At 41.1% G+C, this 23,638-nt stretch overlaps 1 protein-coding gene across 2 annotated transcripts in view; it reads left to right on the top strand.

The window, feature by feature from the left end:
* Window positions 1-15,980, top strand: part of VPS36 (vacuolar protein sorting 36 homolog) — a 33,313-nt gene extending 17,333 nt beyond the window's left edge. The window contains exons 7-14 of one of the 2 annotated variants that reach the window (XM_082859504.1): window positions 6,197-6,229; window positions 6,351-6,428; window positions 7,066-7,200; window positions 9,162-9,227; window positions 10,893-10,957; window positions 11,504-11,588; window positions 12,537-12,613; window positions 12,701-15,980. In XM_082859504.1, coding sequence (XP_082715630.1) covers window positions 6,197-6,229; window positions 6,351-6,428; window positions 7,066-7,200; window positions 9,162-9,227; window positions 10,893-10,957; window positions 11,504-11,588; window positions 12,537-12,613; window positions 12,701-12,794 — 633 coding nt within the window. In that variant the 3' untranslated portion in view covers window positions 12,795-15,980. The remainder of the gene's footprint in view (window positions 1-6,196; window positions 6,230-6,350; window positions 6,429-7,065; window positions 7,201-9,161; window positions 9,228-10,892; window positions 10,958-11,503; window positions 11,589-12,536; window positions 12,614-12,700) is intronic. The other variant, XM_082859505.1, reaches the window with a different exon arrangement.
* Window positions 15,981-23,638: the final 7,658 nt, after the last annotated feature.

Here is a 23,638-nt window from a genome sequence, read left to right as displayed (position 1 = left end):
GAAATGGTCTTGGATTTTTATGAAATGAGTTTATGAACTAAAGTAATTTTTTAGTTCTTATAATAGTTTGTAAGTAAAATTCCATTGATTAGTGCTGCTTATAGAATTTCCAAGATTTATCTCAATCAAATAAGTCTAAACTGCAAATAGGTACTGAATACCTGTATTAGTCAAGGTTCTCCAGAGAAACAGAACACATAGGGGATGTATTCTTCTGGATACAGCTGTGGGTATCTTTTGGATATCTATATGTGGATATCGATACATAGGTATAAATATGTTGATATCTTCACCTCTCTATATATAGATACAGGTATCTGTGTATCTATATTGTCCTATATACACACAATGAGATTTATTATAAAGAAGTGCCTCGTGTGATTGTGGGAAGCTGCCAGCTGGTGACCCAGGAAAGCTGGTGGTAGAATTGCTAACCGGAGTGTGAAGGCCTAAGAACCAGGAGCCCTGGTGGTGTTAAGTCCCGGTCCAAGGGCAGGGTAAGACTGATGTCTTAGCTCATCAGTCAGGCAGAGAACTTTCTGTTCCATTAGGCTCTCCAGAGGGCAATTCAGGAGGGCGATCTGAATGTAACCGTTCAGCTCATCCTGCAGATTCGGATGCTAACCTCATGTGGAAACAGCCTCACACACCCACTCAGAATAACGCTTGAGCAGACACCTGGGCACCCCCCGATCTAGTCAGGTTGACACATAAAATTAACCATCATAATAGCCATATCTGGGCCCACTAACTGAATATGGATTCTTGTTGAGGGGCCAAGGGCATTTGACCTATTAAGTGCTGTGGTCTAGGTTTTGCTGAGGGCATGTTTATGGTAAAGTTGTGTGTGTTCCTTGGTCATCTGTATTTCCTGCACATTAGCAGCTGGATCCAGAGGCTTGTTCAGACTTGTGTTTGAGCCCTTTGTTGAGACTAGAGGTGACACTGTGTTCCTTCATCACGTCTCTTTTTATCGTGTTAGCGGCTGTCAATGTTCAATGCATAGATCTTTGGGTCACTGGTGGTTGCAAATGGTGGTACTCTGTGATTTATTTTTCACTTATTTGTTGGGACACTTTTTAATGAGATGGTTCCGTTCATTACTGTTTGGCTACTCAGTGATACGGCTCCTATAAGGAATGCAGAACATGTGCTGTTTCCTTTATTATCAGGATGATAAATTGGTTCCTTATCATCCTCCCGAGGTGACTAATTAGGTTTTTTCACGTATTATTATGAATTCATACATTTTAACATATTTGATGATTTCAGTCAGTTGCAATTATTATCCTAGTTAAAGCTCAAATTGTCCCATCTTTGGCCAGTGGGAGCCTCTTCAGGTTGGCTCCTGAGTGGTTTTGATGTGACCTGGTGGACTCTGAGAGCTTCCTTACTGCCTGGTGTTATCAGAAGTTCCAGGACCATCTTGTATATTTCCTGCTCCGGATCTGGAATCACCATTATCTGAGAAGCTCTGGTTTCTTTTAGTGGGAAATGGTATTCCATGACCACAATCTGCCTGCTAGGAATTTTCATCCCTCTTGGGTTGATCTTTATTTCTAGGATTTTTCAGTGGAAAGAGCTAGGATTTTTTTTTTTTTCTAATAAAGGTGCCTCATGAGGTCACACTGATGCTTCCTATTCAAATTCGGGACTACACTAGTGAATAATGACTAAAACAGTTAAAAAGGATTTTTTTGTATATGTTCTCCCCTTTCTTCCCACGTGTAAAACATAGGTGTGCTGTATCTACACTATCTGAGCCTTCAGCCACCATGTACCCTCTTCCCCTCTAGCTGTCATTTAGTCTCATTTGTACAAGTAACTGTGTGTGATACCACCAGTCTTTATGTTCACCTCCCTCTATTCATTTTGGCTGTCTGGAGCTCATCCTCTAGTAGATGTTTCAGAAAGTGCTCATGGGAACAATATTCCCTGAGCTCTGGCATCTTGGTATTCCTTACACAGGAAGGTCAGTTTGGCTGGATTTGTAATCCCTGGCTCACATTTTCTTTCCTGAGTGCCTTCCATATGTGACTTTCAGTTTTTTGTCTGGCATGAAGTGTTGCTGCCAGAGTGATGACAACCTAATTTTCTCCCTTCTCTAAAGTCACTTGCTGTTTTTCCTAGACGCCCAAAGGATTTTGTTTTTTTTTTAAATAAAGCTTTGTATAATAATTTTTCTAGACTGTCTATGTGTTAGTCATTCTGGATTGTTATTCTCAGGTACGCAGTATGCTTTCAGTATTTGGTTTCAGACATGTTTTCTTTTAATTTCAGGGAAGTTTTTCTCTAAATTTCAGTAATTGCTTAGATTTTTTTTTTCTTCTGAGACTCCTATTAGCTGTATGTTGCAGCTTTACGGCCTGTCTTCACTCTTTGTGACTTTCTTTCAAACCCTTTTTATCTTTTCCTTCGTTTCTTTTTTATTTTAGAAAAATTTCCTTCTTCATCTGTTGTTTCTCTTAAGATATTATCTGTTGTGTTTATTCCTCTTGTGTTTGTCTAGTATAGTCTTTCTTTCAGAAATGATTAAAAAAATTCTTTCCTGAGTCCTGTCACCTCATTTCTGATTTATATTGCCCTTTCACAGATTCTCTCATTGACACCTATTAGCTCATTTTGAAATAAAAGGTAAACTTTTGATGTGATCTATGAACATGTCCTTCTGGCGTGCTTTCATTACCTATAATGTTATTCTGCTCTTGATTTTCTTTTTTCTTGTAATAACTTTGTGTGGAATTTGACCTGATCCTTGCTCTTGCTAATTTTCGTGTGAAATTGGTTCTCTTGAAGTTCCAGAGGAAGGCCTAGCTCAGGGCGGCTCTTCTCATTCCACAAGCTCACTCTTCTGCTGTGCGCATGCAGCGTGAAAAAGGGAGGTGGCTTGCTGTCTGTGATTTCCTGACCCCGTCCCCATCCCCTGTTTTCAGCTGGACCTTGTCCCCTTCCTCTGTTATCTCTACCTTGCTCAGTTGCTGATTCCTGTCTCAGTAGTTTCTCCCCAGCGTTGGCTCCTGTCCTGGAAGGGAAGCCAGGAGGTTCACTTTCAAGGGCTGTTTACAGGCCCTTCCTGAGGACCCCTTGTACCCACTTCCTATTGAAGTGGGCAAAGCCCTACCCATTTTAGTTACTGTCCTCAAGTTGGCCCGTCTGCCTTCGAGGGACTCCTGTGGGCTCTTTCAGGGGCTCTTCTTCTCAGACCTATCAGTTGCCCTGTTGCCTCCCTTTTCTTTTTCCTGCCTCAGTGCTGATATCATGCAGGTCTTGTGGCTCTTGCTGGTTTGTCCCCACTTGCTTGTACCTTGGGGTTTTTGTGGATATCTTATCACTTAGTATTTTAGTATATGCTGCCTGTGGGGTTTTGGTCTTGAGATCTCGTTGCCCCATTTTTATGTCGGGGTTTGGAGAGATTCAAAACCTATGCTGCCATAGCCACCACCTTCCCAGAATCCTCTATTCCCATAGAATTCCAGCATCTTAGCATTAGAGGGGTTCTAACTGTCCAGAAGAGGAATCATCTCAGGGCTTGTGACTAGATATGGAACCAGGGTTATGAGAACTCAGGTTTTCTGATTTGCAGATGAGTGTGGTCTGCTACATCATGGCCACTCACTGCCACCCAGAAGGTGCTCTCACTGCCCTCTTTCAGTGACTTGTGTAGTCATCCTTCTGTGTGACACTTTTGGAGATGGCATGGAGCAGTGAGCTAATTTTGCATTATTAGTGTTTCTTTTTCTGAGAATGTTGCCATACTAACTTGGTGTTCAAAATAACGTTTTTCATAATTTATGAAATGTTATTCTGTTTCAGTGTAATTTTCATGGAGTTGCATAGGTCAAAGGAGCGTACACAAGCATTGGGCTCTCGTGCAGGTCACTGATTTATTCAGCAGATGGTCCTTGCTCTCTGTGTGAGCCCTGCATCAGATGTTTGGGATTTGTTTTAGTGCGCCAGACAGACAGGCAAGTAGGCGCTCTCTACACGGTGAGAAATGCCATGTTAGGAGAAAATAGTGCTGCAACAGGAACACAAAGCATGGCCCCTGACTTCTAATGGGGTCAGGGAGGGCTTGTGAGCAGAAGTAACGGAAGTCAGGGCCTGAAAGTTGAGCAGGCACTAGCAGATGACCAGTAGGGATAAGAGGATCCAGGTAGAGGGAACGGAATATGCAAAGTACAGAATGAAGAATATTGAAACAGAAAATTCAAGAATGTATTAACAGTTACCGAAGCTAATCACCAAAGTAATGACTGAAAGTCCGTAAGAAAGAAATGCTATAAATTGGCTTAGGAGAGTATCCCATGGTTTTAAAGCAGATGCCGTTTTCTTTCAAACGTGGAGTGGAAATTTGACTATGAATGAGGTAGAGGGATAGAAGGTTCTATAAACTGGCAGATAAAATAATAGGATGGGCACATGCGTCTGTTTTGCATTTGTACATATATTGCTTTAATTTTTTTTGTGGGTAGTTTTTTGTTTGTTTGTTTTTTGTTTGTTTGTTTTTGCGGTACGCGGGCCTCTCACTGTTGTGGCCTCTCCCGTTGCGGAGCACAGGCTCCGGACGCGCAGGCTCAGCGGCCATGGCTCACGGGCCCAGCCGCTCCGCGGCATGTGGGATCTTCCCGGACAGGGCGCGAACCCGTGTCCCCTGCATCAGCAGGCGGACTCTCAACCACCGCGCCACCAGGGAAGCCCTGTGAGTAGTTTCTCCACCCATTTTTTGGATAGTTGGCTAATACCAAATTTTAGAATAATAATAGAAATAGAAGTGAGGAAGCTTTTGTTTTTGTTTTATAATTACTTAAAATGTTTTATAGGTACTTCTCCCAAGGTACTAAAATACTTGTATTTATTGTCTGTGAACTATAAGCAGTAAGGGCTAATTTATGTATTCTACGTAGACTATTATTTTTAGCAAACTTCTTCTGTGAAAATATAATATAGTAAATAAAGTGATTTGCCATATAAAAATTTAAAAGTGTTGCCTTACTAGTTTTCTTTACACGTAGGTAGAAGAAATCTAGTAACAGTTTGTACATGCAAAGTAAAAATCTAAGCAAGTAAAGTGTCTGCGTTTTAGTTTTGAAAACGAGGTTGGTGTGTGATTTGCCCTCCATTTTAATGTTAGAATTGCCTTAGTTTCAGAGCTGGTGCCCAGAGTTTCCCACAAAAGGTTTCCTGCATCTGCTGGCTGTTGCTGATAAGAATCCAGTGTTTAAGCCTTTTGTTTATCTAAGGAAATTCCTGTTAGGTGTGTTCCCCTTTGTTTTCGGTAGTAGCCCAGTGAGTCGGCCATAAGAATTGTACACAACACTCTATTCTTTTAGCAAAATCCTTTTGCAGATGGGGGATACTTTCCTGTATGGAATTAAGATGGGCACCAGCCCGTCAGAACCTGTTAACCGCTGTTCTGTATGGATTGAAAGAGTTTTCAATTAATGATAAGCTGCTTAATTGATTTTTAAAAATAACATCTGTGGATATCAGGTGATATTCTGCACTGGAAGTATATTTTTGGTAATTTGAAATACATGAATTATAAATATGTCTAAGTTTGAAGAGGCCTTTTAAGTGGATATTCATTGTAGTAAATTGAACAACTGATGGGTTTTATTTAGATATGTTTTGGTGGTATGTTTTTCTTTCGTGATAGCCACTCTAGTCAAGGCTACGAGTTTAATCTGTGTAATATTCAGAGGCTGAGGTTTATGGTTTCAGTTAAATCACACCTGCTATTAAAGCCAAAAGGGTTGGGCCCAAAGAAGTATTCCTGCAGCTGCATGTTACCATTTTCAGCCAGGAAAGCTTTACAACACCTTTGATTCTTGAGCTCCTGTCTAGAAATGGTTTGGGGAAAAACCAGTGACAAATTTTCTTACTTGTGTCAAAGAACAGTAAATAATATCTTCTGAACTATTACTTATGTCATCTTTTGTTTGTTTAATCAATAACTGTTTCCTCTTTGAAAATTTGAAAAATTGTTTTTTGCAGTTTGTTTTGGAAATTTGATGGTTTATTCCTAGAATAAGGTAGATTTAGCACTTGTATAAATATTCGTATAAATAAATTGATATTTGTAAGAAAATTTCATAAATTTCATTTTTATCATAGGGGAGAAGATAGAGTGCTTCATTGCTTTAAAACATCTAAATTCTTTAGACAGATTCCAATAAAAGCTCATTTCTCATTTTAGGCCTTCGAAGACCTCAGCAAGCTGATGGTCAAGGTATATGTTATTTACATCTATTAAATTCATACCAATTATGAGACACTTTTGAAAATACATTTTGTTAGCAGACACTTTGGGGACATTATTTCTTTTCAATCTTTTACTGTTCTCTTGACAGGCTAAGGAAATGGTGGAGTTATCAAAATCCATTGCTAATAAGATTAAAGACAAGCAAGGTGACATCACAGAAGATGAGGTAAATAGATTGCTTTCTTAAGGCATTAGAAACTAGATTACACAAATAATGCATGGACGTTTTGGTGGTTTACCAGCTTGCTTTCTTAATGTAGTGTTTGATTTCTTTTAGGACTTGAAGATATATGAAAGTACTAAAGAAAAAATCAACCATAAAAACTTTGTTAGTTCTAGCAGGATTAAAGGATATTTCAGTACCTTTTCCTGGAGTGTAGAAAACAGAGGTATTGAAATGTGTAAGAAGTGATTGTTTTAGACATATCCATAATTTTGATATGTTTTATTTAAATTTGTTTACAGTCTGGTCACAGCCATTTTCCTTTCGAAGTTTTTGGTTGTATCACTTGGTTGGCATTAAACGGAGCATAGTTGTCATCTAAGTCTCCTCTGCCACCAAAATTGGGGGGAAAATGGAGTATAAGATACTAAGACAGGAGAAGGAAGAATAATAATTAGATTTATGCAGGGAAGTACTAGAAATCCACTCTTACCTAGTTCACAGCATAGAAACACAGTAGAAGAGATGGGTAGATATAGAAATAATGGAGTAGAACTGAATGTCTGATGGAAGGATTTTATACGTTGGGTGGAGAGACTTATTCTGCAGTCTTTTTGTGCATTTTCTCCTCTCATTATAGACCATCAGGTTTAAATCCTATTTGCTGAGCATGGGAATAGCTAACCCGGTTACCAGGGAGACCTACGGCTCGGGCACACAGTACCACATGCAGCTGGCCAAACAGCTGGCTGGAATATTGCAGGCACCTTTGGAGGTAAAAACAAAACCTAAACGGTCTCTTTAAATTGTGTTCAATTATTTCTGTGCCATCAGAAATCTTAAGAGCATAACTCCGTTCACGATATGGTTACTATTCAACCAACATGTTATTTTTCCTTTTGGTAATATTAAACTAGTTCATTGATTCTTTGTCAGTAATTTTCTAAATTGTTTTTAATTTCCATTTCAGATATCTAAATCTACTTGATGTAATTATTTCTTATCTCTTGTTTTCAAAAGGAAATATATAATCTGTATATATTTTCATATATTGTGTACTATTAATAATTTCATAATACAGTTTCATCTTCTAGTCATTATTCAGGCAATCAAAGCTTTATTAAAACGTTTGTATTAAGAAATATTTCAAACATATGACAAAATAGAATAGTGTAATGAATCCCTATGTGCCCATCATCCAGCTTCTTCTGTAAGCCAGCCTCCACTTAAAATTGTTTTAAAGGAAATCCCAGACATCACATCACTTTATCTGTAAACATTTCAGTATGTAATTATAGTGATAAAGACACCTTTAAATGTAATTATAATCCCCTTTCACATGTAAAAGTTAAAAAATTATTTTTTAATATTATCAGATACCTAGCTAGTGTTCACATTTTCTCTTATAGTTGATTTGTTCAAACCAGGATACATTGCAAATGTTTGATTTCTCTCTCAAGTGTTTTTGTTTTTTTAAATTCTATGGGTTTTCCCTTCTCCCATATAATAAATCTCCCATACAGTAAATTTTTACTTACTGAAGAAACTAGTAGTTTGTCTTATACAGTGTCTCAGAGTATGGATTTTGCTAATTTGTAAGTCACCATGCCTCCCTGTCCTGTGTAGTCCCTGTAAACTGGTAGTTATATCTAGAAGTTCGTTCTTTTTTTTTTTTCTGACAAGAATATCTTATAGAGGGTGTCGAGCCTTTCCATCAGGAGGTACATAATATCTGATTGTCTTTTTTTTGTGATGTTAACAGCCACTGACAATCATTATCTAGATCTGTTACTTCATTAGGGGTTGATAATAATGGTGATATTATTATTTAATTCTATAATTTCTTCAGTTATTAGCTGGAATAGCTTAAAGCATTTAAATACACTTTTTGAAGGGACTTCCCTGGTGGCGCAGTGGTTAAGAATCCATCTTCTAATGCAGGGGACACAGGTTGGAGCCCTGGTCTGGGAAGATCCCACATGCCATGGAGCAGCTAAGCCCGTGAGCCACAACTACTGAGCCCACGTGCCACAACTACTGAAGCCTGTGCTCCTAGAGCCCGTGCTCCACAACAAGAGAAGCCACCGCAATGAGAAGCCCGAACACCTTCTCACTAGAGAAGACACTTTCTACACTAGACACTTTCACTAGATACTTCTCACTAGACACTTTCTCACTAGAGAAAGCCTGTGTGCAGCAACGAAGACCCAATGCAGCCAAAAAGAAAGAAAAAAAAAAAGATAAATAGGGCTTCCTTGGTGGCGCAGTGGTTGAGAGTCCGCCTGCTGATTCAGGGGACACGGGTTCGTGCCCCAGTCTGGGAAGATCCCACATGCCGCAGAGTGGCTGGGCCCGTTGAGCCATGGCTGCTGAGCCTGCGCGTCCGGAGTCTGTGCTCCGCAACGGGAGGGGCCCCAACAGTGAGAGGCCTGCGTTCCGCAAAAAAAAAAAGATAAATAAATAACTTTATAAAAATAAATAAATACACTGAAACATGGTGTACAACCCCTTTTCATTTAAGTAAATGTTAAAATGTTAAAAGTAATAATGACAGTAAAGTCCAAATATGGAATTTGAAGTGCCTCGTGGTATCTGAATTGGTTCCCTGTGTGTAAATATAGTTTTCAAAAGCTTCTTAAGAGATTTTATGATTTCTGATTTCACTCTGATTATGATTTCTGTTAAGAAATGCTAACTGGTCCTAATTATAATGCTTTTTATTTTATATTTTAACAGGAACGAGGGGGAATAATGTCACTCACAGAGGTGTACTGTTTAGTAAACCGAGCTCGAGGAATGGAAGTAAGAATAGAATATTTAGATATTCTTTTAGCTAAATATAGACTTGATACAATACAAATTCCCCTACAGTGAATACAATTTGAGGAAGGGTTGTGAATATCAAAACTATTTTGAGAAGCAGTGTGGCGCAGTGAAAAGAATACTGCCCTGGGATCTCGGAGATAAATTCTGTTCCTGGTTTTGCTGAATGCCCTTGAGTAGCTTCCTTAACCTCTCTGGAGCTCAGGGGTTTTTTTACCTTTAAAATAGGGTTTGCAGCTTCCCTGGTGGCGCAGTGGTTGGGGGTCCGCCTGCCGATGTGGGGGGCGTGGGTTCGTGCCCCGGTCCGGGAGGATCCCGCGTGCCGCGGAGCGGCTGGGCCCGTGGGCCGTGGCCGCTGGGATTGCGCGTCCGGAGCCTGTGCTCCGCGGCGCGAGGGGCTGCAGTGGTCAGGGACCCGCGTACTGCAAAAAAAAATAAAAATAAAAAAATAAAATAAAATAGGGTTTGGACCGAATGATACCTTGAAGCTCTGAGAGTCTGTGTTTGTATTGTGATGAACAAGATTGTGCCTGATGCCCTTCCTCTGTGATAGTTAACTGTTTTGAGTGAACCTGGTTGGACTCAGGTTGCCTGTAGGTAATACAGAAAGAAAGCCGCCCTGCCTCGTTGGCTCAGAATCAGCAGTGGCTATACTTCAGCTCTCACTGCCTGTTCAACACCCAGCTAGCTGTCTTTGGCCTCCAAGGGTCTGTCTGTGCACTCTCTGTGCCCTTGAAGTAGAACACAGTTTTGTGGTGTCAGCAGTCACCTCCACGCAGACAACTCACACACATCTCTCCAGCGCTTACCCCGGTCTCACGAGTTAAGCCTCTGTTCTGCATTTTTATTTTAACAGTCATCATAACCGCCACCAGTGGATACTTACCATCACTCTGCACGTGTTATCCATTTATCCTCCCAGTAACTCAGTGAGGTAGCTACTTTTACTGTCCCCATTTAGGGGATGATTAGGGGATGAGGACGTTAAGGCTTAGAAAGATTAAGTAACTTGACCACAGCTGCACTTGGAGACAATGTTTTAAACAGGGACTGGGACCCAGGCTGGGCTGGCTCCAGAACCATTGTGTGTGACTGACACCTGTGCTGGTCACCACCACGCAGGACCGATTCTTCAAGCCCACGTGGTCTGGAAGGGTAGCCTCTACCTAGCTACATGTGATGACTGTGAACTTGAAATGTAGTTAGTCCAAATTGAGATGTGCTGTAAGCATAAATTACACACGGGATTTAGAAGACTTAGTACAGAATAAAGAAGTGTTAATTAGCTCATTAATGATTTTTTATATCAATTATATGGTGAACTTTTGCATCTATTAGGTTGAATAAAATATATGTATTAAAATGAATTTCACCTGTTTATTTTCTTTTAATGTGGCTACTAGAAGATTTTAAATTACGTACATGACTTGTATTATATTTCTATGGATAGTACTGCTTTAATGAAAAGAAGTCTTTTGCTTCTTTGTTAATCCTGTTTGCCTTGTAGTGACTAAGCCACCTAAAATCCTTGATACATGATAATTTTGCAATATCCTCTTCTGTTTTAGTGGTCGTTATAATTATATAGCATCACTCTATTAATTTGCAGTGTAAACTGGTAAACTGAATTTTTTTCCCCACCAGTTGCTCTCACCAGAAGATTTAGTGAATGCATGCAAGATGCTGGAAGAGCTGAAATTACCTCTCAGGTAAAAGAACCTCTGCAGGAAGTTTGCCAACTATAGGCACGATTCCACCCTGAGTAGACAGGACAGCCCTGCAGGTCTGCCATCCTGCATGGTGAACCAGCATATATATTGCCCCTCTTGAAGTTTATATCACACATGGGCAGAATTCACCTGGCACCACGGACACCTCTGTCAACCCGGCTTCCATCCTTACCAGGGCTGTGCGGGGCCTCAGGGGCTGGTAGTCGGCCTCTTGCCGCTGGGGCAGGAGGTGAGAACGTGGGCTCCTCCCATGCGGTCACAGTGACCAGTCCCTCTGCCCTTAACAAAAAGTAGACAGGCATAGTTTATTTAGCATGTAGATTATAGTTCAGAACTTCATTAACTGTTTATTCCTGAGCTTTTTAATTAGGCCTTAGTTACCCGTGGTCATTGTATTTCAAATGTTCTTTTGTGTTAATATTGCCCTCAGTCCTGGCATAAATGAAAGTAAAAAATATTTGCACTTCCTCAGGGGCCCGAGATCCCAGATATTCACGGCTTTGTCCTCCCGTCTGTGATTTTTAGGCTACGTGTGTTTGACAGCGGCGTCATGGTAATTGAACTTCAGTCCCACAAGGAGGAGGAAACAGTGGCCTCAGCCTTGGAGACGGTATGGGGACCCGGTTTCCTCCCTCCGTTGTTAGACCTTGCCACAGAAGACCCCAATGCTTAGCAACTTGAGAAACAGGATTTCCTTTTAAATTCAACTTTACTGACAAGTAATATTCACAGACCCAATTGAAAATGGTTTCTCGTTAACTACGAATAACTATTCATCACATTTATGCTTTGAAAGCGCCTTGAAACTTGCCAACACTCATGGCATCTTGTGAGTAAGGGGAGTTAGAATGGGTGAGGTGCTTGCTCTTTCTGTTTGAAACTCAGTCTTGACAATATGTTTTGAACTTTGTAAGTCAGTGTTACCCATGAATGAAGTTTTTCTTTCAGTATTACCCACATAAGCTGCATTACCCTACAAATTGTTTTGTGAAAGAATTGCTTCAAAATATACGGAAAGCAAGTGTAGTTTAGATGGGTTTTACTGGGCAAACTGCTATTACTCGTTAGGATCCTTGAAATATTATCGCCTCATAGCTTCTGTGGTGAGCCTGTATAATTTGAATAACTCGCAGTTATTATACTTCTTATTTTAAACTCGATGAAAGTCCCAAGGCTATAGATACTTGTATCACATATTTAAAACTAATCCTATGTATAACGGTCCTTCAGTGGCGCATGTACTATGCACTCAGTTAGAATTTGTTATATGTTCCTTTTCAGACTGTGGAATAGTTCTTTTTAGGCATTAGTATAGTGCCTTTATTATATTATATAGGGTTGCATGATGTTTTAGCCTTCACCATGTTTGTTCTGGGTTCTTCAACTTTTGTAGACTTAAGCATTAGTGAAGAAGATTTAGTTCTAGAGTGAACGGTCTTTGGAGTTGAGTAGAAAATTCAGTAAATTATTTCCCAAGTATACTGGTAGATAGTACCCCCAGGTTAGTACCTAGGTGGCCTAAATGATCACATTTTTTCCTGCTGTGTGTTTCTGTTAGGTTTCAGAAAAGGGATCTCTAACATCAGAAGAGTTTGCTAAGCTTGTGGGAATGTCTGTCCTCCTGGCTAAAGAAAGGTAAGCAAGGGCTTTGCTCGTCACTTACAACTATCATTTGTGTTTCTGAATGGGTGGATGATGGTGTTTTTATCCCTTGACTCCTAGGTTGCTTCTTGCCGAGAAGATGGGCCATCTTTGCCGAGATGACTCAGTGGAAGGCTTGCGGTTTTACCCAAATTTATTTATGACACAGAGCTAAGAGTTTTGTATTGAAATAGCTTGTTACCGGGATACTTGCATCATGTAGAGGTTGTATGACATTGAGCTAAGGGTAAACCCTGATAAACCGAGAATTTACTGGAACTTCACAGTATAATATAAAACCCTTTTAATTTCTCCCTAAATATTATGATCCAGGAAGTTTCTTTAGGATAAATATAGGAAAATATAGAAAGATGAATGCCAATATGAATTTGAAATCATGCTACAGTTGTATAGAAACCCTCTGAGTTTAACTTGGTGGATTTTAACTTGATCTTCAAATCTGACCATTTTTGAAAGAAGAGAATTTAGTTCATGGGGGAAGAAAGAGAGAAGTTGCATGTTTGGACAGGTTAGATCATTATTTTGGTGTGACTAAAATTCACCTGAATTATAAATGAAGTTTTTCTCTGCATTTAGTGTGCACATTTTGGGGGTTTTTCATGAAACAGTTTATACCTACAGTGTAGTTTAAGAACCTGATGACATTGGAGCAGAATATCCAACTGCAGGATATCATCTGAGGCTCTTCCTAAGGGCTTTTAGAAGCAGCCATAGGCATGTCTTCAGCAGACCAAATAAAGCACCTTAAAAAAAAGAGAGAATTTTATTTGATTTACGTATCCATAATCTGACGAGTTTCTTTTCTTTTTTTTAAGTGATGATTTCATGGCTGGCATTTAAAGAATGCAACTATGTCATTTTGTTTCAAAAATGCTGTAGATTTTGAAAGTGAATGAACGAGCTGTATAGACATGCCTAGAGATATGGTTACAGATTTGGAAAGTAGACGGTTCAGGATTTCCCTAGGATTGTTGTGTGGGTAGAGGGACTGGCAGGACCTTTAACTCACTTTACAGGAACCTTGGTGCTCTTGTACCTCAAAGCCAAGGATGGAAAATACAGAGTGGGAACATAATATGTCTCCTTTTCCTTCCCTAAAGAAGGAGTTTCAGTGCTGAACTTTTAAAATCTTTCTATCATATTCTAGCAATATTTTTTTCCTTTACCCCACACATTCTAAGTTGTGTGGAGAAACTGTCTCACTAAAAAGTATTACTGAGATAACAAAAACCGGCTAATATATTGAATCTAGATTGCTTGAGTTTTCCAGTGGACTGCCTGACTTTGTTACTGCTACGTAGCATACGGTATGTTGGCATTACCTCAAACTCAGGGACCCCAAAGGGACAGAAGGAGAACCCCTTTCTAAGACTGAATTGGCAGTGGAAGGTAGTGATGGGTTTTGGCCAAGCATCTAGAAGGGATAGTATCTGTACTGAGAGAACCTTTAAGACCGGGAGGTGGGGATACCCAAGCTCAGACCCGGGGACCCCTGAGATGTCCTCGCTGAGAGAGGTGGAAGGCCAGTGCTGGGGCCTCTGCAAATGCCCTTTGGGGAAGGTCCAGGGATCCTCAGCTGCGAACCCAGGGAATCCCTGCCAGTGCAGCCAGAGTCAGTCCCTGATCCCTGTCACTGCTCTGCATCCTCCAGTGTCACGGGAATGTTGTGGCCGAGGCATCCCGCCTTAGTCTTTGTTTTCTGAACCTGTCACTGATTCCACGTTGTGATGACAGATCCCTTAATTCCCCCATCGCTCAGCCTCAGGTTTCTTTGGGGGGAAATTCAGTGTCTGGCTACCTAAGCCTTTCGGGCCATTGTTACGGTTGTTTGTATATCACTCCTCTCTCTGGGATGCACTCACTCTCACACTGCCCTGGCAAACTTGTATGCATACACACACACACACACACACACACACGATATCTCATCTGCCTAAGGCTTTTTAAAACTACACAGATGAATAATCTGTTTCACTAGTTGGAATGAGTTGCAACTAAGATTGTTTGAGCTACTGGGTCTGGCTCTAATGGTCTGAATTCATTACAGCAAACTCCTATAATTCAGAATATTTATTTACACTAGTGTGACAACACATGAACAAAAATGGAGCAGTCTGAATTGTATAAAGTGAACTAAAGAGGAAGAAAAGTGACATGGATATATTTTGCAAATGTCACATTAGTTAAAAAACAGGTATGAACGATTTTATTGTTTTAAAGTGGGCATTCTTCAGTTTCCAGACCTCTATATGTATATTTTTATCCTTTTTTTTTTTCTGTGTTTTTGCCAAATAAGGTGTCATTTTGGTCCTTTGTTGGTAGGGGTTATGTTTAAATACAACCAATCAGGCCCTAAGTGCAAAAAAGTTCTGTCTTGGTGCTTATCACTATTATAATATTATTTTTGCTTTTCTAACTTTGCTCTTAGGAGCATAACTCTGTTTGTAGCTTTATGGTAATAGAATATTTCTAGCCACATACTGTCAAAAATTTTTTTACATTGTACAAGTGAAGAATGTTTTCAGGGTTAAATGATTGGTATTAATATATACCAGTCATTTTGCAATTATCGCAAAATTTAAAAATGAGTTTTTCTAAACTTGGTGTTCTTTTTAAATACTCTTTGGAAAATATATGAAAATGATAACCCTTTAGTCAGAATAAGCCCATGTGTTAAGATTTTTTCTTTTAGATTTTATAATCAAGAGTTCATTATAAACATTTATGACCTCAAGCTCCTACTAGTTTAGTTGTTTTAAAAGAATGGGAAATGGCTCACAAACATTTTATTTTTAATTCTTGATGTGAATTCCACTGTCGACTGACTGTGTGTATTTGTGTGAGTGTACTGTCTCTTCTTCCCTGTTACCAGACTAAGCCAACCAGCATTTATCATGTCGTCATTCTCATGCTCAAATACTTAAAATGGTTCTCCTTTGCCCGAGAGTCTCAGAGTTTCCACTGTGGTACGACAGAGTCACAGCTCAGAAGGTGGGTGGGTTTTAAGGGCTGTGCTATGGATGGAATCGAGCATGCTCAAAATGATCCTTGAAAATCTATATAATCTTACAATTCGAATGCCTGTAGGGTGATACATGGGTATGAATATTTATGAATATAGTAAGTAAAATATATAATAAAAACTACATATCAACAGTAGACTTTTGTAGTACCAATAATTAAAACTATTTAAATGTTTCTTTTTTTCACTTTGCTGATAGGTGTGGTTGCATTTATGTAAATGTATTGCTAATCCCATCCCTTATGATAGATCGTAAGTGTAAGCTCCACAGGGGCAGAGATTTTTATCTGTTTTGTTCATGGATGTGTCCTCAGAGCCTAGAGCGAGGCCTGGCACACAGTAAGCATTCAATAAATGTCTACCGAATGAGTGACCTCCAACGTGTATGCCTATTTATCATTTGGCTTCACTTTACCCTACTTTATCTCCCATTCAATTCAATACAAAGAAACGTTTTTGAATACCTGTTGACTTTGTGTGAGGAACAGGGCCACTGGGGGATACAGAAGTGAATAAGATGCGGCCCCTGCCTTTAAGAGGATGGCCTCGTTGGGAAATAGACACATAGCAACCTTAGTTGATGATGAGACGAAGTGTGTGCCGTGGAAGGGGCACAGGTACCGTGCTTGGAGGACAGAGGAAGAGGTCTTCAGTTCTGATGGAGGAGGGTCTGGGAAGGCCTCATGGGAGAGGAGAAGCTGGTGCACTAGTTTCACGAGAACCCAGAGATGGTCAGGGGCAGGCATTGGGTCAGAGAGCAACAGGAGGTCTGTCCCTTCCTGCACCTGGGGCACATTGTCCTTGTCCAGACTTCCCTTTGTTATTTCCTCCCATCCACCCACCCCCACCCCTAATAATCAAAACCAAACTTTGCTCAATCCCACCTGTTCTGGAAAAATCTGTTTCCAGTACACAACTCTGCTATTCCTAAACTCCATTAAGAGTTATTGTCTCTCCCATATACTTGACTGTCTTTTGCCATGTTCTCTAATTGTTATCTTAATGCCGTAAGAAAACAAGAGAAATTGGGTTTCTTTAAGTTCAAGGAATATCATATAACACTTCTTTGGAGTTCCCACTGGCCTAGGTCAGCGATTGTACATGGTAGATTCCTAGTTAAGCATTAACTAAATCGAGTGGTTTTTGAATTATAATGTGTCATGAGTTGAGTCTGAAACCTAAGTCTGTATCCTTTACCCTCTTCCCTAAAGGCTTTCTTATCCAGACTTGTCCGGGCTCAGCCTGTCTGAGATACACTGTCTTAATTCAGATTCCATGCATGGGCCATATCCATGATGTGGGAAGCACTCCAGAAAAGTCAGGTTCACACACATGTAAGATCTTGTTATCACAGTGTGAAAACTGAGTCACTCGTGTTCCTCCCTGTGTTCCGATAATCACGAGTCAGTTAAAGCTTGTCTCTCAGAGTATTATCTAGGGGGAAAAACATTTCCCCATTTATTTAAAGGGTGTATTGATATAGTGAATACATTTTACACAGTTTGCAAAAGATCCTTAGACCAGTCGCTCACTCAGAAAAAGAACTCAAGATATCTTGTCAGCCAGCTTGTTTTAGTTCAATACAGCCAAGACAGTACCACTGTTCTTTTGAAAGCTTTTTTCTTCACATCTATGTTGCCTTCTTATATTTTATTTAAAAATATTTTTTAAACATCTTTATTGGAGTATAATTGCGTTACATTGTTGTGTTAGTTACTGCTGTATAACAAAGTGAATCAGCTATACATATACATATATCCCCATATCCCCCTCCCTCTTGCGTCTCCCTCCCACCCCTCTAGGTGGACACAAAGCACAGAGCTGATCTCTCTGTGCTATGCAGCTGATTCCCACTAGCTATCTATTTTACATTTGGTCACGTGTATATATGTCAGTGCCACTCTCTCACTTCATCTCAGCTTACCCTTCCCCCTCCCCGTGTCCTCAAGTCCATTCTCTACATCTGCGTCTTTATTCCTGTCCTGCCCCTAGGTTCTTCAGAACCACTTTTATTTATTATTTATTTATTTATTATTTTTTTAAAGAAGATGTTGGGGGTAGGAGTTTATTAATTAATTTATTTATTTTTACTGTGTTGGGTCTTCGTTTCTGTGTGAGGGCTTTCTCTAGTTGTGGAAAGCGGGGGGCACTCTTCATCGCGGTGCGCGGGCCTCTCACTATCGCGGCCTCTCTTGTTGCGGAGCACAGGCTCCAGACGCACAGGCTCAGTAGTTGTGGCTCACGGGCCTAGCTGCTCCGTGGTATGTGGGATCTTCCCAGACCAGGGCTCGAACCCGTGTCCCCTGCATTAGCAGGCAGACTCTCAACCACTGCGCCACCAGGGAAGCCCCACTTTTATTTTTTTTTAGATTCCATATATATGTGTTAGCATATGGTATTTGTTTCTCTCTTTCTGACTTACTTCCCTCTGTATGACAGACTCTAGGTCCATCCACCTCACTACAGATAACTCAATTTCATTTCTTTTAATGGCTGAGTAGTATTCCATTATATATATGTGCCACATCTTCTTTATCCATTCATCTGTCGATGGACACTTAGGTTGCTTCCATGTCCTGCCTATTGTAAATAGTGCTGCAATGATTATTGTGGTACATGACTCTTTTTGAATTATGGTTTTCTCAGGGTGTATGCCCAGTAGTGGGATTGCTGGGTCATATGGTAGTTCTGTTTTTAGTTTTTTAAGGAACCTCCATACTGTTCTCCATAGTGGCTGTATCAATTTACATTCCCACCAACAGTGCAAGAGGGTTTTGCCTTCTTTTAGAAAGGATTAAACTATCTTAACTGTCCAGTAAACAGTAATACAGTTTGGCAAGTATTCTAATTAAAGCAATAATGACCAAGCATCTCAATAAAGCTCTTATTTAAAAAATGACCAAGCACACTGATTTGTGCATTTGCACCTGGATTTAGGCACTTGCACTTGGGTTTCTAGGAAGAGTGTGTGCCTGAAAGATCAACACTGAGCAAGTTGCTTTCTATATGTTTCACTCAGTCACCACAAAACTTCAATATAACTATTATTAGATGCCTTTGACAGTGGAGGAAAGGAGGGATTAAGTATTTGCCCAAGGTTACAGAGGCAGGGCTGGACTTAATCTCAGCTGTGTCTAACTCCCGCTCTTAAAATGAGCTTTTGCTTTCAAAACCAAAAATGGCAGGGCCTCTATTCAAAAAGAGTTCTAACTTGAGTAATAGATGTTGGACTAGATAATTCTGACCGTGAAATTGGATGATGACCTTTGCCAACTAAAAATGGTCACTTGCCACCTGTCTCTACAACGATTAGGTCACTAGCCCCGGCAGTCACTGACCTTCAACATACCCTGAAAGGAGTTCAGGGTGGAGATCAGGAATGAGTCACTCTGTGCCCTGGAAAAACCTGGCAGAACAGGCATCAGATAGTTAGATATTTTCAGGAGAAGATTTTAGGAGCCCGTTTCTTGCATCTTATATCCAGAAAAGCACTAAAATCATTAACAGAGACATCTGTGGCTGGTGACGAGCAGCATCCTTCCTGTGCCTAGCAGCAGGCCTCTGCCAAAATGTGCGCTCGGTTGCAGCATCCCCCCTTCACACAAATCACACATACACTGACCTCCCATCCCCCCTTCACACAAATCACACATACACTGACCTCCCACACCCTACCTCTTCGGAGCAGCTCTTCAGGGCTATCTGAGAGGTGTATCCTGGGCTTTAGTCCTCATTTTGCTCCAAATAAAACTTAACTCACAACTCTAACGTTGTGTACTCTTTTCAGTCCACACGTTAAAGCCTTTTTTGAAACTTTGGCTGGATTTAATTAGTACTGCTAGCATTATTTGACAAGATGGGTACTTTGCAAATTTGGTACCTCTGGTAAACTCTGATAGCTCTGATAATTGAATACTTGTGCTACTTTTAAAAGATTAAGTAATAGATTCAAGGACCTGCAAACGATCTATTTCTAAGAGTTAAAAACTGAGGTGAAATTTACAAGCAGTGAAATACACAGATCTTAAGTTGGACGTTTTGACAAATGCGTAATAAATCCATGTGATTCACACCCCAACCGATAGAATGTATCTATCATCTTCCAAAGTTTCCTGGGGCCTCTTTCCAATCACCTGCTCCTCAGGGGCCACCAAATCTGTGCTACGATTTCTGTTCCCACACATTGGTATGTTAATGGTAAACTGTATTGCACTTTGCAGCCTATTCAAAAACAAGCACGGCTGCTAAGGTGGAACTCTATTCTCTCGTATTCTTTTAAAAACGCAACTTTAACACTTCTGGATTAGAGTTTTAAAACTATGTGAAATTAAATAACCACTTCTGGCTCCTGAGAAAGAAAAACGAAGATGCACTTTACCTGAACTGTTCTCTTTTGAACCTCTTCAGTGACATTCGGGAAACAAAGTTTACAGCCCACCTGTTATACCACTTCCATGCCTGACTTGTGGTCCCCCAGAAGACAATGACACGGGGGCGGAGCGGGGAGAAGTGATGGATCGGAAATGCCGGGAGAATGCCGGCTCGCCCTTAAACCCGGCTCCCGCCTGCGGGCGGTGGGTGTGCGCGGCTGGCATCCGCGTCCCCTCCCTGCGGGCCCTCTCCGGCCGCGCGTTTCCTGCCGGGTTTCCCGTCCAGTAGCGGGCCGGCCGGGCGCGGGCAGGGAAGGATGCGCTGCCCAGAGCGGGCGGGGCGGCCCTCGCAGGCTCCCGGAGCGCCCCCCCACCCCCGCCCGCCGGGTGCCGCCCTCCTCGCGCCGTCGGGGGCGGACCCGGGCGGGGCTGCGGGAGCGGCGCGCGGGGGGCGGGGGGCGCAGTCCCGGGACGCGGGATGCTCTGCACGCTGCCTCATCGCGGCCCAGGCCACTCGCCTACCTCGCCACCTCGCCCGCCGGTCCCAGAGGTAAGAAGAGCGTTCCGGAAGCGACCCGGCGGGAGCTCCCGCCGCGGGGTCCCCGGCGGCTCCCGGGACCCTTCCGCCCCACCCTCCCCGCCGCCGGCAAGCACTGGTGGACGGGACCGTTCTCTCCACGCACCCGGTCCCCTTCCCTCGCTCCTTGGTGCTCAGCCCCCAGGGACACGCGTTAAAAAGTGTCATCTCCGCATCTCTGAGTCGCGACTTCAACCAGAACTCGGCGCTCTCCTGGCGCAGGTGTGGCCGAGTGTCTGAGGCTGACCGTAGATTGATGGGTGTTGAGTCCGAATAGTTGGGACCCTTGAAGAACAGCTTCTGGGAGACTCTGCGTTTCAGAACAGGTTTGCTTCTTTCCATAAAGAAATCCTTACTGGGATGCAAGCAGTATGAGATATGTGCCTTGCAAAACGGTCCTCATTTTAAGAGATGTTGTGCTGGGGGACACCGGCAGCCTTAGATTTCCAAGCGTAAACTTGACTCGCAGGCCTGGCGAAAGCTGAGTAGATGTGGGGAGTGCACAGCTGAGTAGATGTGGGGAAGCAGCATCCAGCCCGTGGGACCAGGCATATATTCGCCGATTGGCCCGAATATATAAATACAGCCCGTTTACACGAGCCGTTTTGGAATTAGCGATTTCCTTCTAATAAATGTTACTATTAGATATACACTCGAGTGTGTGCATGTTTGTCAGAACGGACAAGATCACTTTGCTTCTTTTTGTTTTTCCTTTTATTCTTTCATAAATCATTGGTCCCATGGTGTTTAGCGTAATTCAGTTTCTTTTTCTGTAGCTCTGAAGACACTATAGGGGATACAGAAGCATGTATCTTAGCTGATTTCAGCAAAAACATGGGATCTGAGCTTAGTGTGGTGCCCTTAGCCACTGAGAATATTCACAACTTCCTCCTACCCTCTAGCTGATACATTTAGAATTTGTCTATAAACGTTTATGGGTGTGAATGCTATATGGAAGTTTTAAAAAATGTGTATAAAGTATACCTAAGTTCCTATTTTCTCAAAATGATTCTCAAGCTAAACATTGTAAGTAGCCAGTTGTGGTATTGGGAACACGTGTTGGAAGAAAATAAGCAAGCAAGGTTTAAAAAAAATTAAAGAAGCATGCTGTTTTCTTTAAAACAGCAACAGAAACGTAGTGATTTTTTACCCGGCATTCCATTCCATTCTGGGATGCTCTGTTAACATCTTCAAATTAGTGGTTGAGCTAGTGAAAAAAAAATCAGCATTAATTTTCAAAAGCTTGAGAGCATTAAAAAAAAATCCATATTATGTAAACCATACTATGGCTTATAAAATAAAGCAGCCTGTTTTCAGGTAGCCTGGATTATCTTGTAATTCCATTTCCATCCAGCTCTAAATATAGATGATGACACTATTCTGTGTTACTAGTCTTTTTCATAAGAAAGAAAATGTGTTATAAACACAAAATCAGTTGTGATTAAGAACTTCTTTAAAAAATGGTTGTCATGGGGAAGCAAGCAATTTGGGAGAAGCCAGTACAACTTTTGGGGGCCAGGGATAGCTTGTTTCTCCTTACTTCAATTACTGAGTAGAAGTGACTAAAAGGAAGCATTTTAATTGCCCTAAGTGCCCACACTTGCCTGGGAGATACGATATGCTCACCTGCTGTCTTTGGTCAGGTTTCCCAATTCATATTCAAGGAAACGATTGGGTCAAATCCATGCCTAATTCCAACAAAACTGAATTTTCTTTTTTTTGTTGTTGGGGAGGGTGGGAGCCTTAATCGTCCGCATGATTACACTTCCTATCTCTGCTTCTCTTTGAGGAAGTACAGCATTTCCTTTGCTCAACCAAGTCCTACAGAAAGAAAGCTAATAGAGACACACCAATTTCCTTTCCATTGAATTTTTGATTATTTCAGTCAGTCCTCTTAATTCCCTTAATTTCTGTCTTATCCGAAGGGATGTGACGTACGTATATTTGGAATATAATATACTTATTAAAAACAGATTAACTGCATAATGGAGGGGAATGTAAACATTAAGAAAATATATATTTGTTTTATGTTTAGTACCCCATAGTTTCCTAGACTCAAGTTTCCTAAGACTCAAGTATGAAAAATACTGCCTCTTAAATGTCCCGCATCTTATTCTGTTGTCTAATAGTCTGTTTATATCAAAATAAGTGCCTCTTCCCACAAATCATTCTGAACCACAGGCCATCAAGGCCTTCCCTGCCCTCCTAGGTGGTCTGGGAAGATTGCTGCATGAAATCATCCATCTCCTGATGGCATGCCAGCCAGCAGCAACAAGTACTGGAAGGCTGACAAAGATGATAGCTGTTACTTGTTTTCTCTTTAGAGTGCCCTAACCAAGGGAAGTCTGGACCACCTGGAGTTCACATTTAATTGCAATAATCTGGGTATATATTTTTTTAAAGGTTTGATAGTTTTGATATAGCTCCTAGGCATTCAGAAATGAAGCAATCCAGAGAACACACCAATTGTGCAAGAAGGACAGTGTTCATAAACCCATTTGTGGAAGCAAGGCAGGTCTACACAGCACGATGCAAAACGAAAGTTTGGCAAAACTTTAGTCAGTCGATTAACTGGCATATTAACTATGCCAAGCACATAAATATGTGAAGATATAATATTATCCAGGTTGGCAAGGAGCTTTGATGAAATTAAGCAGAGAACAACCAACTCTCCACTTAAGGATGTGCTAGAAAGGTAAGAGACGCGGTGTTTTGCAGATAGTCTTGGTGTTGGGCAGACCTGAAAGTTCTTAGCAGGTGAGCTATAATGGAAGGAAAGGACATGTAAATTACAGATCATTTCCCTGGGGGAACAGTAATGTCCTTGCTGTTTTCTTTTCAGTATTAACTAGGCAGTTTGACTTCTTAGAATGGTTTTGTCATCTCAGGATTACTATTTTATGAATCACACTGAACAGAGCCAACGTCTTTTTGAAGTTCTAATTGCAGGTGTTTTTGAAGAAAAATTCACCATTTGGATGTGAGGAAGGACATGAGGAGACCAAAGACCTGGGATTTTGCTGATCAGA

Source organism: Leucopleurus acutus (assembly GCF_964270905.1).
Source record: "Leucopleurus acutus genome assembly, chromosome: 18".
NCBI classification, from domain to species: Eukaryota; Metazoa; Chordata; class Mammalia; order Artiodactyla; family Delphinidae; genus Leucopleurus; species Leucopleurus acutus.
The sequence above is the reverse complement of the archived record's forward strand: the minus strand, read 5'-3'. Positions and strand labels throughout refer to the sequence as shown.